Genomic DNA, 18,398 nt, shown 5'->3' with positions numbered 1-18,398 from the left:
AGCCCGCGGAGGGGCTCTGTGACGGCGGCGCCCGTTCAGTACCCGCCGTCCGGGGGGACGGGAGCGGTTCCGCTCCCCCCGAGCCACTCTCGTTACTCCAATGGTCCGGTTGGTACCACCGACGCCCGTTCCAGCCGGTGGGGTTATGCCACTGTGGCATCGCCAAACGCAGCTGAAAGGCTGCCCGAAGCACCAGGTGAAAAACGGTGACCAATTTCCTTCTTTTGGCAAAGTGGAACTTTCTGCAGTGAGTCAGTTTCTACAGTTTCTGCAGGTAAAACACACCCACGAGGGAAACCCGTTCCCTGAGTGGCCCACACGGGCATGGGAACAAGCTCCTCCGGGGACATAAAGGCCACCACAGATGGCAGAGGGTGAGGAAAGGTGCAATTCCTGCGTGTCACCCATGTTTAGAGCCGCGCACCGGCAGTAACGAACACATCCCATAAGGGATGCATCTTGGTGGGAAGATGAGAAACAGAGCAGACAGCTCATCCTGGTGGTGCAGCACATGCAAACGGGAGGTGCTCAAAGTCTGAGCAGCCACCGGGACATAAGAACCTGTCTAGCACTACTGTTGTATTATCTTTTTAAGAAAAAGCCACAACCCATTGTAATAACACGTCGATACTATTCCAGCAAAACTGGACATCTACTTTACTCAATCCAAACTCTTTTAAAGAATCTAAGTTACTTTTTATGTGGAGGTCAGTTGGAATTAAGCTGTCAAGCTTCTGTTTCCATTGAGGGTCACTTTGTAGCTCTGACAAACCAGTTAGGGAATGGTAGAAATCATCCCATGTAGCATTTTTGTACAACTGATCTTTTAAGATTAAATATAAAAAAATCCCTTAAACATAATTACTGAAATTGAATATAAACTTAAGTGAAGATAAAAATACCCAACAACTCAATTCTTCAAACATTTTTAATGCCAATTACTGCTATTTAAACTTTGTTCTGGGCTGTGAGCGTTTAATACCCTCTCCAGCTGCGACAACACAGGGATGCGGCTTCAGGTCACCTCCAAGAGCCGCCAATCATTTCATTTACACAGACGGAAGAGAGAGAACTAGTGACTCGAGGGAGAGGCAAGAGCTGCCTATGCCCAAAGGCATTAAGTCTGACGGGTGCCATGTGAAACCTCCTGTTTCCCCCGCTGTGGCTGCGTGCAGGCGGCACGAGCAGCAGCAATCAGTTTCCAAGCAGCAGAGGAATGAAAAAAGCTTTTTTCCAAAAGAAAGATAGCTCTTAATTATAGTGGACCTGAAACAAGGATTGCAACGTAGCACCAGCTGTGAGCTTGTAACTCATACTTTGCCAGCTGAGGCATGAGAAAGCCAAAAGGGGATGATTTGGAGAAACCCCCAACATGAGCTGGCCCACAATTTGCTGATCATATGGAGTTTATATACAGAATTCTGCTGTGCTGGATTCTGCCACTGCATTTTGCATTTACCACCAGATGCCTCTAAGGACATCTGCTAATCTGTTCAGAGAAATCTCAAAGCAAGACTATAACGGGGCACAAGAGGGGGGGAAAACTGAAAGCAATGCCAAACTGAAGCCCATTCTTCATACCAGGCATCCTGAAATGACTTACAGGTGTCTCAGACAACGTTCCCGCAGAATTTCACGTATTACCACTATGCATTTTGCATGAGTGTCCCGAAAGGTTGCATTCATACAGAAGCAACGCACATGACGACCCTTCTGATGCAGAGAACCAGTCGGGGCGCTGCCAACAGTCAGATCGTCACAGGTCTGCCATCAGCAGCGGGATGTTTCAGCGGAGGCTTTGCAGCCCTCCCTGTGTTCCCTGACCACGCTTACACCTCGACGACATGGCGCCCCATATCCTAGCCTGGCAGGAGAGAGGAATCATCCTGCTGGGGGTCGTGAATAGTGTATGCAGCCCTTCCAGGCTTCTCTGCTTCAGCCTCTACCACTGCCAAGCTGAGGTCTGACAAGCCAACAGTGATGTTGCAGGCAGGACAATCAGGAGGTCGCGGATGTCCCAGCGTGAAGGCAGGTGACAAATTTATCAGAACTAAACCAAAAATCCAAAGCCATGAAAACTCAAGTCAGGCTGATTAATTATTTATGGTCTCAACTCAGTTGGAGCTGTTGAAAAATGCCCAAATCCTCAGAGCATCTGCAGTGAGTATTTACCTTTCATGGATGTTCAGATGGGTTAATTTCAGTCTCTTAATTAGTTCAAAGACCAGCTATGTTAGAACAAGTTAATGGTGTTTCCATAAAGCTCTCAGAGCTGTAGGCCACCCTGAAAAGGTATTTTTTTCACCCATAATCACCAGTACAAGCACAGTCACAGCATCAGGAAAAGCCACCTCTGAAGCCAGTCAAGAAGCTCTGGGTTCGCAGAGGTCTCCTTCAGGACCAGGACAGGAGGAGGCACCTCTCAGCAGCTCAGACCTCCCTGCACGGCGCTGCTCACGGAGGGGACGCAGCTGGTACCCGGCGCCTGTGCCGGACGCCTGCCGAACACTTGCTGCAGCCTGGACTGACTTCGGGGTGATGCAGCGGGGAAGGAAGAGGGACTGAGTGAATTATGGATGCAAGAAATGTGAGCAAACTCCCTGCTCATCCCAGTCAGGGTCTCTCCGCATTTCAGGAAAAACAGTTTGATGTATTTGTCTGGCTCGGACTCTCAGACCAATGCCTCTCTCCCTGCCAGCCATCTGCCACATCACTTTTAGTTCTCCAGGCACACACGGCCAAGAGAACACGCTCCCAGCCTTTGGCTGCCACGCCACTGACTCTCTGCTATCCCAGATTCTGATATAAAAGCTTTAATACCTGTCAGAGGTCAACAGCTTTAATACCTGGCTCCGGTCTAGGCTGAGTAGGACTTGAACAAACAGCACTTGTTCTCAGCGAGTCGAGAACTGGATGCTGTCACTACCCTCTGTCCAGGAGGAGGCACTTTCCCTGAAGGCAGAACCAGTATCAGCTTCTCCTCCTAATTCTGAATGACGTTGATGGTCTGAAACAGGATGCAAAACCCTTCCTGCAGGTACAGCATTTGGCCTCCATGCACACCCTGGCTGTATCATCACTAACTTGTCTTAAACATGAAGTTCTTGTGAAAAATGGCAACCAAGAAAACAAAAGAATCAACAAAAACCTCACACAGCTCCCAAGTTCAGAGGAACCACAACACGGAACAGGTAAAAGCGGGAGACTGTCACTTCACCAGTGACACAACGCTTTGATTAAGTCATTGACAAACCTGCTTTAGGGCACAGAAATTTGGAAACATCAGGCAATCAAACTGTGAAGTCTATGAAAGAATGTGATTAATGCAAAAATGTGATGAAACTAACGTGCTTGGCTACAGAATTTCATGGCACACACAACACTGGAACCAAATCTGATGGCTTCTTGGCGAGCAGTGCCCCTCTGTGTTCCCCGAACATGGTTATCTGTGTCCTCTGTTTTCTAGGTCTGATCAGAATCTAAAGCTTTTATTTTAGCTACATTTCTAAGGATGCGTTTCCCAGGATATGTACCCATAAACAGAGACGTGAACATGCATATATACTCTGAATAATTGTGCAGAATTTCACTCTTCCCTCCTGAGACATAAAAGAGCCAAGTGTTATTAAATTTACAGCGAGTTTGTTGTAGTTTTCACATAATTTTCTTGATGCACTGCAGATTTTTTAACAGGCTGCCACTTCCTCTCCTGTTTAATGTTAAGGTACTTGTCCAGTCTCAGCTACACCTTCAACATCTTGGATTTCTGTCTAAGGTTATCGGTCCCAGGGGCAATATTCTGTTTGGCAAATGCGTCATTTTCTCTCTTCTCCTCTGCCCTCCAACTCTGCGTGGCAAAGGAACACGTGGCCCGCAGAGCTTGGGATGCAGCAAAGCAGTGGTGCGAACTTAGATTACTAACGCTGCGGTCAGCGCGAGACTGATCATCTTCCACTGATGGTTGAGACACACCAGATTGTACTCCATGGCTGTGACCTCTAATTACGGAGAGCTGGGCATGACACCAGCATCCGACCGGGGGCAGGGGTGTGGGAGGAAAGCAGACCTGGTGTTTGCTGACTCAGATGCAAGCACCTAGATTTAGTATCATGGCTCCTGCAGTTAACCTGCAAATCTTTCACTGCAAAAGATGTTTGCGTGCACATCGGGACATAGTCTCCAGAGGAAGACATACAATATAACTGGGACGTAAAATAAAATATACTCCAGGGCGGATGCAGGGAACTCCGCAGAGCTGCCTGTTTGCTGAGCAAACTTCCTGACCACGCTGTGCACCTCAGCAGCCTTCTCTTGAGACTGCAAAGTTTACAACAGTAGTAAAGGATACCCACCCTGACACACTCCGCTCCGCGGAGTCCATCTGTAAACAAGAGCAACCCATTCTGATCCGATATTGAACGACACAAACATGGAGTGCCCTTGGGGGAAACCCACCTGCCAATACTGCAAAGGCTCTTTGCAACCGAGTAGATGCCAACAAACAACGCTTGAAAAGGCAAGGTACAATTTTTTCCCAGGGCATGGAGGGGACCTTTTTGGGGATGAGACTTTTTTGGGGATATGACCTTTTTGGGGACAGTCTGGGCAGCTCTCACACTATGCATCCCAGAAACGTTGAATAGTGGGAAGAAAGAAAATGCATGCAGATGTAAGTTGAGTTTGATGGTGACAAACGACTCCTTTGCAGGGAAGGTTGGACATCGTTATCTAAATTAACCCTTTGTAAAGCAAAAAGCAAAAAAGCCTCCAGATACTCACACATCGGTTTGAGCTGTCCGATGAGTTCCTCTTTTGTCCACTTTGCCCATTCCTTCTTGTCTGTGTTTATTGAGCACAAGATGGGGCCGCACGGTTTCCCGCAGTCCTCGATGGCGGGGACGTTCAGGTAGTGCACCAACACGATGTCTGGGTTCTGTGGGGAGAGCAGAGCAAAAGTTACGTCGTTGGGCCTCTTCCCTCCACTCAGGGCTCTCTGTATTTACCTTCCTAATTAAAACTATGACAGAAAGCATCATAATTAGATCCCAGTATGTACCAGTTTTCCCTGAGATCAGAGCTGTTCTTTAAGAGATGTGCCAAAAGACGAGGCACGACAAAGTCTGCAGGCAGCTGCCCCTGCCCCAAGCGCCCTCTGCTTCTCCTGCGCTCAGGGTGAGCCTTTTCTTCAACCCATACAACACCGAACACTTGCAAAAGTCCTGCCAACACCAGTCGCAACAAACACCCGGCAATTTGCTTTGGTTTAAGGGACCTGCGGTCTGTTTGATTCAGCGCTTTCACCAGTTCTGGTGAAATAGCCCACATTGGGCTATTTCGAATATATGGAAATTCACCTGAGAACATCAGTAACAGCCACGCTTTCTGTACAGCAGCAGAAGGAGGGAGGGAAGAGCCAAGGAGGCTCACAAACAGTATTACAGAGTGCCCCAAGGACAGGATCTTGTCAGACAAGCCCAAATTTTCTTGTCTTTTGAAGATCTTGCAGCTTGGCGATGAAAACAGTGAACTGCAGAAGGTCGGGGCTGGAAGAGACCACGTCCTTTGCAGAACTGCTGCAGAACAGCCGCAAGGTGCTCACTCCTGCAGGGCTGCTTAACACTCCTCTCTCTCCCCGGGCACCTTCTCACGGGGGCCGAGAGAGGGGACGCAGCACCGCTCTGACGCACTGCAGCGCCGTCCCACTGACACCGGCGCTTCAAGTGGGGAGCTGAGCAGCGTGTTGCCACCCTGCGAGTAAATGAATCATCTTAACAACAGCAACAGAAACAACTCCGCTAGTTTCCCAACAGCATCCCAGGGAGATTGTACAATACATAATAACAAGATTGAGAAGCCGATTTCTTTCCCTTAAGTCATTTACTCCTAAGTTCACAAACTTTAATGACTGCTTTGGAATTATTTATAAAAATAAATAGGATAATGGTGTAATTAAAACTCTAATGTTTCATTAATGCTGTTAGAGCCCTGTTCTGAGTGGGAGAGGGAGCAGAAGCCATCATTCGTTTGCAAAGGTTGTGCTAATGGGAGCACTTGCTTATGAAACCCGCAGAGAGCTGGAGCAGCACGCGGACACCCGCACCAAGGACAGACCAGTGGAAGATCACTTCTGACGGGTGAAACACAGTGTTGAGGCGATGCACGGCGTGCGGGGCAGCTGCTCCCGGAGTCAGCCCAGGGCAGCGCTGACCACTGCCGGACGCAGGGCTGACCCTGCACCCGGCGCGTGGGGAGCGTCCTGCACGTCCCCCAGATGAGGGGGCAGCTGGTCACGTCTCCCAGCTCCTCCAGGCTTGCCAAGACGGTGCTGGCAGCTGAAAGGCCACCCCTTCATGTGGTGACCGCACACAGCACCATGCCAGGCACAGCAGCCGCATGGAGCGCGTGCACTCCCTCTGTCTGCATCCCCTTGCACGCTGGTCCCCAGCAGGGCTCCAGTCACCAGGGGCATCCCTCCGTCTGGAGGAGAAGCTCTCTTTCCAGTTCGGAAGACACGCAAGCAGGAACTTGCATTTTTTTCCCCGGTATTGATGGAAACTCCAAGTGGGGGATTTTTAGTGAAGATTCTGATAGACTGCAGTATCAAATTCTTGCAGCCTGTGTTAAAAAGAGCATTGCACAGGGAAGAGGCAAGGAAACCCAGTAAGGAACTGCTAACATCTTATTTCTGAGCAGTTTTGGAAAGTGCTAAAGCAAAGAAACCCGTTGGCTCTTCTATTCCTGAGATTCTCCTGGAGACAAACAATTGGACCTCTTATGTTCAATTTTTACACGTTCAAAACCTCCCGTTTCACAGGGCACATCTGCCCCAGACGAGACATGGCCAGCGAAGGACACGTTAAAACACCGTATCCTCTCCTTCCACACCACAGTGCAAATCCTCAGGTCACCGCGCAAAATGCAGCCACTTTTTCCTTTCAGCCCTCCTGTTTCACCCTTTAAAGGTGACAGAGGTGGCAGCTGGGGCTCCCGGGAATTGACGGGGCGGCTGAGACGCTTCCAACAGGAGAGGACGGCGCTGCTCAGGACTGGAGAGGGGATGAAGGGGAGGTCTGAAACATTACAGTCCTCATGCATAATTCAGAAAAGATTCAGATAATAAAAATGATTACCTACACACCCAAATAGTCTCCATCAGCTAATTTAACGTAATTAGTGATTTAGATGATGAAGTAATAAAAAGTAATATGCTTCAGAGACTTCGTGTAAAGACACCACTTGCTCTCGGAGAAGTTTCAAAGAAGAGCAAGGACACGCTGCCGCCACAGTGTTGGGCCATTTGGCAGTTCTGCAGATGCTTCTTCCTTCGTTTCACATAAACTGCGTTTTTCACAGCCCGATAGTGTTGGTTTGTCACCAGGCAAGTCAGGACGATGGGGCTTCCCAGCTTCGCGGCAGCAGAAGCAAGTGGACCTCAGCAGTGGGTTTGCCTAGAATTTATACTTTTTATATATCGAAGCATATAAAAAAACCCACAAAACCAACAGGCTTGTTCCTTATGTCTACATTTAAAAGTTGACTTCAGATTGGCAAGTCTCATGAATGCCAATCTACCGTGTAAAGTGAAATATTCTGACACAAATTACGAGAATATGTATGTTTTGGAAAACTCAAAATCAGCAGAGAATCACTACTCCTTTGTGGAGACCCCCAAGTAGAACGAGGGAGTTGTGAAAGACTAAAAGAAGAACTGCAGACGTAACTTCCACGTGGGAAACGTGGGAGGACAGCGGCACTGCTGCCGGAGAAGCCCTTCCCCGGGGGGCAGGGAGGTCCTACGGGAGCCCTGGACCTGCAGATGGCTCTGGAAACATTCCCGTCAGAACACCACCCATGGATTCAGTGCCATGAGCATCACCGGGGCTGCTCCGCTCCCCACGCGCCCCCGTCAAGGGCTCTGCCCCCTGTCCCTGACGCGGGCAGGGCTCCTCGCGCCAGAGGCAGCTCCTGTCCCCCCCTCTGCGCAGCCTCCTTACGGGGCAGTGGAGGGGTTTGTTGCAGTGCCCCGGTGCTGTAAGGTAGGCAGGAGATGGCCCAAGAAGTGGTTAAACACACACAGAAAGCTGTTAGTTTTGATAAAGAAAAATGCAGCTGCAACATCTGTCTGACTCTTGTTTGCAGCTTCATCAGCACTAAGTGGTCAATAAATCAGACTGGCATGGCGTTACGTTTCTTCCATGGCTCAACCATTAATCTAGTGCCAGTTCTCATGAAAAATGAAGGAGAAAAACCATGTGATAGTGAAAGTGTATACATTAGCCAGAAAGTAATAATAGCACATAATGGCGCCGCAGACCTCCCTCCCAGCACGATGGCTGGAGCAGCGATGCAGCCTCCCTGCGCTACCCACTATTTAAATTAACCAAGTAAATCAGCTATTGTTTGTTCCACCAGCCCCCCCACGCTTGCATCCCTCACGCTGGCAGACACGCAAGGCTGCGAGGCGCCGGGTTGCTCCAGCTCCGCGCTGCTGCCAGGCGGGGAGGGCAGAGGCGCAGAGCAGAGCGCGGGCAGCGCGCGAGGGGCTGATGGATGCGGGGATGAGGGAACCGCAGGTACCGCCAGTGCTCCAACCCGCAGAGAAACCATTCTCTCATTTCAGCGCTCGCCTTCTGCATGCTCGTTAATACCCAAAGTCAGTCGCCCACGCAAGGGGAAGTCTCCCTTCTCAGGCCGGGCAGAATAATCACGAAAAACCCTCTCCCTTCTTGCTGTCCTCATCCCAAAGCATGCTTTTTTTGTTCTTTTTTCTTTTTTATTTAAAAAAGCAAAAATAAACCCCCATTTCTGGCCAGCTTTTAGCTGCTCTTCAGCTGCTGGGCAATGGCAATCAGCTCAAGGCTAACTCTCCCTGGCAGGGGCTGCCAAATCACCGATGACCACAGCTGAAGGTATTTTATTTGGAAAAATACCTCCAAGCTGAAAGTTTTGCATTTGTACTCTCTGCTGGTAGGACGAAAGGAAACAAATCATCCTCGGAGACAATGAGCACTGGTGAATTTAATCCCAGCCATCCCACAAGGAAATGACCCCAGTGCAGTGCTGGGCCCCAGGAGCAGCAGCCATCGGCTCCGCTCCGCCGCGCGGACATCGCCGTCCCCTTCACCGGGCACCCGCGTCACCTCCCTGTGTCGAACTCACAAAGTACTCCGCATTATTACAAACACGGAAGGTGAAGTCAGCCTTTCTTTCACCAGTCCTAATGGCTAAACCACGAATCAGAAGGGCAGAAGGAGCAGAGGAGCGTGGCCGGGGGATGCAGGGGCAGCTCCTGTGCCCCCCTCCCTCCCCTTTCACCCCCAAAACTATAAAAGGGTTTTTTCTTTTCTAATGGCTATTCATTCATGAGGTTTACTTCGTATTCCTCAAACCATCCAAAAGGCTGAAAAGGAATCTCATCTTTCTGGGAACGAAATTTTCATCCATCGCTGGGGGGTGACTGGATTAACACCTTACAGATTATCCCCCAGAAAAAGATAACACAAAAAGGTTTCCGCGGTTTTGGGAGGCTGCCGGTACGTGATGCTCCAGCACCCACAGGTAACTCCAGACAGGTACTGGGAGTTTCCGTGTATCATCTATATATTATCTAAAACCAAAACCATGGAATGAAACCATTCCAAGACATACAGAGGTGAGGATGATAGACTCTTCTGCTATTTATAGGAGTGTCTATCGGGAGGGTTTCCTCTGGATTTTTAATGGTTTGAGAGCGGAGCCTGGGACAGCTGAAGTACAAGGCACGAACACACAACACAGACACAGAAGGAATGGGATTTTTTCCTTTCCAGAAACTGAATGCTAGCTTTGGACAAGATTACTGGTTTGAATCCCAGCAATTTATCCTTGAAATAATTTCTAATTGAGGTCATGCTATGGAAGGCAACCTGGTGGCTGACGCGTTAGAATATATTAATCTTTCACACTAACAGTGAAAACCAAAAAAATCTAACATTGACTTTAAAGGCACATACCATTGCCCTAAGTTATCTCAAGCTGGACATGTTTAATTAGGAAGAACGAGACAATTAAGAGAGACGTAGCACAGCCCTGGCACCTGAGAGCTGAAGCACCGGAGCACCTGGAAGAGAGGGGGACCCCAGAGCCGGACCCAAGAGCAGAACTCACGCTGCAGAGCAGGACCCGTTTTGCTGGGAAATCCATTTTCGCCTGTACAGCTCCCTGAATTAACCTTCGATCCCATGCCTCCTGCTGCAGGAGGGAGCTGGGGGAACTTACATCCCTGCAGAAGCTTCCTCGGGGGGAGAGGACACCTGGGGTCAGCCAGGCAGAGGGGCATTGGTGTGTGTTTGGTTTAAACCTGGTTAAATCAGCATCCTGACACGCACCAGCTCAGGAGCGGTTGCTAGATGTCCATCGTCCTTGCTGGGCACAGGAGCATCAGGTCCTCTCTGGGGCAGTGGCCACCTCCTCCATCTCAGTGGCCATCTCCCTCCATTACTGCATCCTGGCCGTGCCTGGAATTGTAGGATTTACACCCTATGGATACCACAGGTGTCTCCAAAGGTCCATCAGCCCACAACTCCAAAACTGAGTCATTTTGCCAGTTTTTCAGCACAAAGCATTTTGAGGTTTTTGGTTTAAGTCCACCATTTTTTGAGACAAGAGACTGGTGACAAGCCGATACTGCTCCGTGTACCACAAACAAGGGAATGATGAACCGGGAAAGGCGTGGGAAGCTAAAAAATTATTCTGACCCTCATGTAATTGTAAGAGCGAGATTTGCTGCAATTGTTTTAAAGGGAATCAAGATTTAATAGGGCTGTATGCTTTATAATGTGCTCCCCAGCTCCTCTTCAATACCCTGGTAAGGGAAGAGAGTGTAATCAGGGAAGTGATTGCACTCTGTTCTACATTTCATGTCTCAAAAGAATGACTAGGGGGTACACAGCCACCGCAGGGCAGGGTTTGCATTAGAAAAATACAGGTTTTCCTTTTGTTATTTTCTTTTTTAATCCCTCTTTATCTCCCTTCTTCCTCTGACTGCTCCTGGCATCCCGATAACCCATGTGTTTCTCCCAGTAACAAACTGTGCCTGTCCCATCCCTACACCACCAATGGCCCAGGCAAATCCCCGTTGCTCCTCGGGAGCATTGCCCTCGGGTCCCTAACAGCCAGCCTGCAAAGAGCATCCTCGGCCGAAATGCTGATTTGTCGCTGGCGGCGACACCCAAACACAAACAGGAGCGAGAGCCCCATCCAAGCACCTTCTCCTCCAGCCCTGCTGAAGCGTCGCCTGTGGCAGAGCTCCAGCAGTGCCGAATGCAGAGGATCCCACCGGACAGCTGCGGGAGAAGGCAGTAAGAGGGAGCAGAAACAGTCCCGAAGTCTTTTTCTCTCCCTCAAAGGAAAGGTCCAGGGTGGCGTTCAGGATTTAGCAATACAGGTGGTTTGATTTGAATTGCCCCACGACAACGCCAGCAGCAAGCAGAGTCCTTTCCAGGGGAAAGTCAGGAGATGTCTGAATAAGCTTTTGTGTGCAGTGAGCCTACAGCAGCAATCCCGTGGGGTGACGAACAGCACAGGGACCATCCCGGTCATCATCAGGCAGTATTCAAACAGTGCAAGCAGCAAAGTAAGAGAGTCTTAATATAGAACAAATACCAAACACTTACTAATGCATCATCAAATGTGATATATTTGAAGGTATTTTATATACACAGAGCTGGCTCTGAATACTCCTGGGGATCACGTTTATTTAAGATGCGCTTTGAAAGATACAGAAAAATACAGCGCTGTAATTTCTGGCCTCCGAAGTTCCAAGAAGAAATTGATTTCCGAGTTGCTTATTATCTTTCATAGCAATGCCTCTTGTACTCGTAAAAGGCATACGAGAAGGACGATCCCATGCAACCAGGAGTGTGCAGCAAAATGAAACAAAAGGCACTTCTCTTTCTCACGCAGGTACTACTCTTCTGAACAATGGAAATGTCTTTTCGTCTGTGCCACCGCTCCCAGCTGGAAGCCTTAACTCAGACGGGCAGCCGACAGGGACGAGGTAATTCTGCCGTGAGCTGGGACTGCCTTTGTTCGTCTAGAAACACCCAGCAGAGCCGGCGGTGCTGACGCAGAAGTCCTGAGTCCTGGTGCCCACGGACAGACGTGCGGCAGGGACATCTCCTGTCCTGCTCGTTGCTCTGGAGCGACGAACCCGCTGGAGATCACGAGAGTGTTCTCCCGGGAAGAGCGAGGAGACCTGCGTCCTCGGCACGCGGCACTGGTGGGGTCGGCACACGCTGCTCGTGGGCCACGAACAGCAGCGCATCCCTCTGCCGCAGCACGGCCACCGCCGCGTAGCTCAGTCCAACCCACAAGGGGGTTTCCCGAAGAACGGCCGTGGGCTCCGGACTTTAAACCACAGAGCAAGGCAGAGGACCTGCAGGAGCAAAAGCTGCTCCTGCCTCTTTCAAAACCATGTTTTTTATTGTTTTCCACTCAGTCCTTTATGACAGTACAGCCCGATTCTTGAAAGAGCAGCTTGAGACTTCAGTAGCCGCTGAGCAGTCGGTCACAGGAGGTGCCTGGGCAGCTGGTGGGGTTGGTTTAATGACTTTCTAAAGCTACGCCAGTGCTCATGTATAAAAACATAACCATGATAAAAGTGTGCGGAGAAAATTTATGGATAGCAGCTCACCCTGCTTCGGCTTGCTCGGAGATATTATTTCTTAACACACACCCTGCTCATGAAAATCACGTAATAATGGCAATGGATGGGTTTAACCCAGCTGCTGCATCTAGTATCGATTGCCTTTTAAAGGAGACAAATTTGCCATGGAAATCATCGGAGCATCTCCTCCTCCTTTCTGTCACTGGCTCTCTCCAGTTGTCCAAGGTTTTACAACTCATTCTGCAAAAGCCTTGAGGTTCTTCAAACAATAACTCTGAGGGCAAAGCAAAGGTTTCTTCGGGTTTGAATTCCTACGAGGTACTTTTCCTGACAAATGAGGCTTCTTAGAGACGTACAAATTTCTTGCTATACTGTGCATATACTGCTACTCCAACCCTCCAACTTTGAAGACTGACACTTAAACAATGCCTCTATGTTTTCTTATGTTAAACCTGCATATTGCAACCATTTCCAGAGGAGTGTAATTTTTTCTGCATGTAAAGTGGTGCAGAGGAGACAATCAAAGACATCTTGTATTGCAGTGTCCTACACTTGAATTGTGCTTTTCATTTTCAGAACATCTCAAAGGATTTGCTAACCCATACAGCCAAAGTTATATACCAGGATTACTTGATTTAATAGCAAAACACAGCTCTTTCTGGGGTAAAACAAAGCAAATGCTTGATAGCACACAAAGTGTCAGCAAGAACCTCACGGCCACCAAAGCCGCAGACGCGGAGCTCTGCGCTGCAGTTGCGTTAATAGTTCAAACCACATTCTGCCACCCATGCAAGCACGAACAAAGCCATGTCAAATTAGCACATACAAATGTAAATATCGAGGTACTGAGGATGATGTAACGGTGCCAGCCTTAGTCGCAGACTGTTACTCTGTTAGAGATTTGCTGCTGCATTCAGACTGTTTTCCCCCAACAAGTCTGAGCCAGACATCCCTCAGCTGACATTTGCGAGGACTTCTTATTTTCTTCATTCTGAAGCACAGAATCTCTTCTCCCTCTTTCTGTTTTTATCGCAACCTTTACGTGGGAATTCTGTCATTGCATTTCAAACAGGCTCAGACAGAGCTAAGCTCAAAACACTTCCATCTTCATCACCGTCCAGAAATGCCAGCGTTATAAAGCGTGCCCCAAGTGGCTTCTATCCTTTCCCAGCTCACCCAAGCCAGAGATGCAACAATAGCTGGTCTGAAATGAGAAATTTTAATTTCAAAGCTCTGCTGACATTCACCAAGTGCTTTCAAAGTTTATATCAACAGAATGCACTGCTTCAAATCCTGGTTTGAATGCAGATGGTGCAAATTTTTTCTCTCATGTGCTGATGGCCTAGTTTGCCTCAATAACACTATTAACTTTTAAATATTAATGCATTTCTGTGAATTAAGAACAGTTCAATGTGTACCTGAAGGTACATCACTTTTTATTTTTTAAATTGGTATTGTTGTAGGCGGACCAAGCAACAGGAAGCTGACATTTCCAAACACCAAACAAGAAAGCCCCAGGAGAACGCACCCAGAGCTCACGATAAGCTTTCCCCCCAGAGACACGCTGTCCCTCAGTGCTGCTCCTAAAGCTTCATCAAGCTCTAAGCTATTTTCATATGCATGCAAATGCGTTAAAAGCAGTTGGAAGCTGATTGCCCCTCAAAAACGTGTATGTTCCCCACAGCAGCAGCACGTGAGCATCAGCACGCAGGAGTGGAGGATGCAGGACTAAGGACGCGTCCAAGGGTTTGCAAGGTGTGACATGGAGAAGATCGGCATTTCCCTCGGCGTTTCCCAGGGCGCCGTGGACTCCCAGCCCAGCACAACCCACCCGTGCCAACCAGGAAAGGAGCTCCTGCAGCACTGGAAGGTGACGGCAGCTCCCGCAGCATCCCGTGGGCCAGAGCTGTTCACGTGCCCACCCGTTACTTCTGGAGAGCGTCTGGATCAGGGGAATGGCTCTGACAAGCCTGAGGGGGGTGTGCTGCCCTCGCAGCACGGGTCGCTCCTTCCCCAGCCAGGACACGGTGCACACCAGCCCCGGCCCCTTCCCGCACACCCGCACGGCACAGCCAGGGCAGGGACACGGGGCTGCCGGTGCCTGCCGAGGGTACGAGCATGACCTTGCTGCCTGCCTGGAGGAACAGGAGATAAATTTATGTTTATTATATATAAATTTATATAATTATATACAGTATATAATATCAATATAATATCAATATATAATATATATAAAATTGTATATACGTAAATTTATGTTATTTAATGTTCCATACAGCCTATATGGTACGTGATAAGCCAACGAGTCCTTTTTAGTCTTACTCTTTGGTCTGACTCTGAGGTCTTTGTCATTAACAGGTTTTTTAGATTTGTTACTTTTGATATCAGTGACTGGTAATACAATTCCCGGAGGACAAACATCAATGACGTTCAAAATGCTTTCATAATGTTGGCTTTGATAGTCTTGCAACGTTTTTGTTCCTGTGGCGTAACTGTTATGACACTGCTACACAGCACATAGGGTGAGGGTTGCGTTGTGCCTGGATGACCTCTGCAGACAAGAGTCACCCCAGTGCCAGGGAATCCAAAGTTCTCCTGTGGTACAGATTTTGGAGCTTTGCTCTGCCTTGGTTGTGAGGGCTCACAGAGATGCGAGGGTCCACCCTAAAGATGCGCGGTGCGGCCAGCAGCAGTGGGGCTGTCCCCGCGGCAGAGATGGGCAGGTACGCGGGACACACCAAACTGCCACGTGGAGGACACGCAGCACTCTTCCATTTTCACTACAGTTTCTGGCTTTTGCTCCTTAGGCTTGCTGTCCTAAAGAGGACTCACAGCAGCAAGCTGGGAACTGATGCAGCACTTTAGACTGGAAACACTGAATCCTAAGGCAAAAAAAAAAGTATCAGACTTGAATTTCTTCCGAACTGCAAGAAAAAGATTATTAGACACCCTTCTTTCTTCTTAACTATCACTCAGAAGCCTCGAATTTCCCCAGACGGAGGAGATTAACAAACAGAGATTAGCATCTGAGAGCTCCCGCTGCAGGCTGTGTTCGACTGAGCCCCGCTCTCCGGGTCTCCGGTGTGTGCGTCTGCAGACTCCCAAGTGGATGTCTTGAAATGCTAAAAGGGAAGGTGAACCCCACCAGCGCTGCTGCGTGGCCCCGAGGGGCTGCTCCGACCTGCCGCTGAGAGCAGAGACATCTCCTTGTCAGACCTTCCTGAGGACTCCGAGTCCTTTCCAGCCCTGTGGGTATTCAGGTTTCTTTTAGGGAGATCTTTTCGTACCACCTGACAGTCAGATTTTGTTCTCTGTTTCACATAAGAGAGCAAACACAGCACCGCTCCCAGGCTGGACAAACAGCTCTGGGTTGGCACTGACACAACGTGGAATTCAAAGGAGGAGCGCATGTTCCTTCCAGGCTCCTTTTTGCCCCAAATCAGGTCTCTCTTTCCCAGGTGTCTCCGAGAGAAGGCATCGGTTAAATGGGAGCGAGCCCGTCCTGCCTCAAGCTCCCAGGGCAGAACAACCTGGCTGCTCACCGGAGATAGGATTATTTGCCATGAGCAGAAGCGGTGCTACAACCCGGCTATGGCAAAGTCAGCTGCCCTTCAGCCTCATCCGTCAGCCTCAGACGCACGGCACGGGGCAGCCGGGAACGTCCTGCCAGGTGACAGCGCACCGATAACCTCAAAAGCCGTGTTATTTAAGCAGAAGAAGGTGAGCTTTGTTTAGCCCTCGGGCTCAGGCTGAGTGGATGACAGATGCCGACGCTACATCCAATTACATTTTTAAAGCAGCGAGAGCAAATTTATCAGGTGAGCATTTGGAGATGTGGCACAGAGTTCCCAGCTTCTTTGGTAACTCCATGGCTGTCTCACCTTCTCCCTTTGGAGTCTCCAGATCTTTTTATTTCACAGTATGCTCTAACAACAATAGCGATGCTTGGCAATGCCTGCTGAAGAATAAACAGCAATGCATTTGCTATTATACACAGAAATTCCCATTTTCTTTTTTCTTTTTTTTCTTTTTTTTTCTTTTTTTTTCTTTTTTTTAATTTACTCGCCAAAAGTGTCTATGAAATGAAGATATGTCACAAATTGAGTGCTGCTGCCTGTGGTGTACACTTACGTTAGCAAGAGAAAAGAACACACAATGCCAACATTGTACACTTTACAAAGTATGAAAAGAGAGGGAAGCTGCTAAATTTCAATAACAGATGCAGACTATTACACACGGCAAGTAATTTTTCATTTTACCCATCAGCTACTTAACCCAGCTACGTATACTGGTATCTTCTGAGACATCCCAAAAAAGCAGTGGTAGTCGGAACATCCAGTGCCAGACACGGGAATAATTAAACTTTAACACAAGCGCTTTTAAGTTTGTAAATGCAAGGGAAAGTGAGCGCAGATCAAAGGGTTTTTTTCAGCCTAGGCATCGATGCAGCTGAAGTAGCGTCTAAGAAATAGGTAACTCCAAGGAATGAACAGCTTATGGAAAGAGTCCTTGAAATCCCAGAAACACCAATATTCTCCATGATCCAGACTTTCCAAATTTACTGCTTTTCCTTTTTTTTCCTGGCTGCATGGAACATAGGAGAGGAATGGAGACCCTTGTCTTACTGTCCTTTAAAAAATGATAGACCTGCTTTTCTTCTTCAGCTCGTGCATCTCACGTCTTGACCTTCATCATCAGACAGCGTTTCTCACGCACAGTTACAACCCTTCCAACAGTATGAAGAATTACTAGAATGTAACACTATTAATATTGTTAATTAGCATTAATAGCTAGAAAGGACACCCCTGCAGGTGTGGGACACGGAGGAAGAAAGAGAAGGAACGTGATTTGGTGCCGCCATAAGGAGCATTGCTGTTCCCCCGGCGGAGGACCTTTTTTGCCGTGGGCTGCACAGCCCCGGGGACGGCCGCCGAAGCCCCCGACCCCCTGAGGGCTCTGACGGGGGTGTGCCCCGTGGCAGCGCTAATTGCTGGAGATCGTCAGGTGAGAGCGGCTGCAGCGGGTTTCTGGCTATTTATCAACCACGTATATAGGTCACTTTTCATCACGCAGCGCCTCAAGAAAAGATAAAAGCAAGAGAATTGATCTGAGCTTCTGTTGTTAAGTGTGTCACACGTTACCACAGATAAGATTATTTTTGAGAGGAACGCTGACGTTCCCCTGTGCCTCCTGGCTGTCACTGGACACTCACGGTAGAGCATATCTTTTTCTCTTCTTCTCCCTTTTCCTTCCACTGGGACAAATTCTGGTTCCCTTGTACCAGTTCAACTCCACTATGCTCCAGCTCAAGGGTACAAGTATATCCCTTACCTTAAGGGACGGAATCCATCAAAACGCTTTTTGCAAAGCTATCAAGCTATCGTCATAGCATGACCTACCTTGAGCAAACATACAGTGCTGTGCTTTGCCAGAAAATGCCAATATTTAGCATTTCAGCATTTGTACATACCCTGCACAGGTTTTCTGCCTGGGAGCATTTTTCTTTCTCCAGCAAAGACTGCCTTTCGAGTCAGGGACGCTGCCCAGCCGCCTCCCGTTTGGTGCCGGGTACGAGTGTCTCCTCTCACGCAGCCACAGACCGTTACTCTCTATTACTGCCAGAATGGAGACTTAGTGCTGACTCAGCAACAGCGTGATTTGGGGTGACTGCGGTCGTGCCTCCTGGCAAACAGCTCAACGGGAAAGATGTTCATCTTGGCAGAGACACAGGAGCTGCGGCTGCTCTCTCCCG

At 48.8% G+C, this 18,398-nt stretch overlaps 1 protein-coding gene across 1 annotated transcript in view; it reads right to left on the bottom strand.

The window, feature by feature from the left end:
• The window catches only part of CAMTA1 (calmodulin binding transcription activator 1), a 312,119-nt gene that overhangs the window by 54,447 nt on the left and 239,274 nt on the right, over nt 1–18,398 (bottom strand). The window contains exon 6 of the mRNA XM_009884071.1: nt 4,780–4,933. Within this exon, the coding sequence (XP_009882373.1) occupies nt 4,780–4,933 (154 nt within the window). The remainder of the gene's footprint in view (nt 1–4,779; nt 4,934–18,398) is intronic.

This window comes from Charadrius vociferus, unplaced genomic scaffold, assembly GCF_000708025.1.
Source record: "Charadrius vociferus isolate BGI_N301 unplaced genomic scaffold, ASM70802v2 scaffold784, whole genome shotgun sequence".
In the NCBI taxonomy this organism is placed as follows: domain Eukaryota; kingdom Metazoa; phylum Chordata; class Aves; order Charadriiformes; family Charadriidae; genus Charadrius; species Charadrius vociferus.
This window is presented reverse-complemented; position numbering and strand designations above follow the sequence as displayed.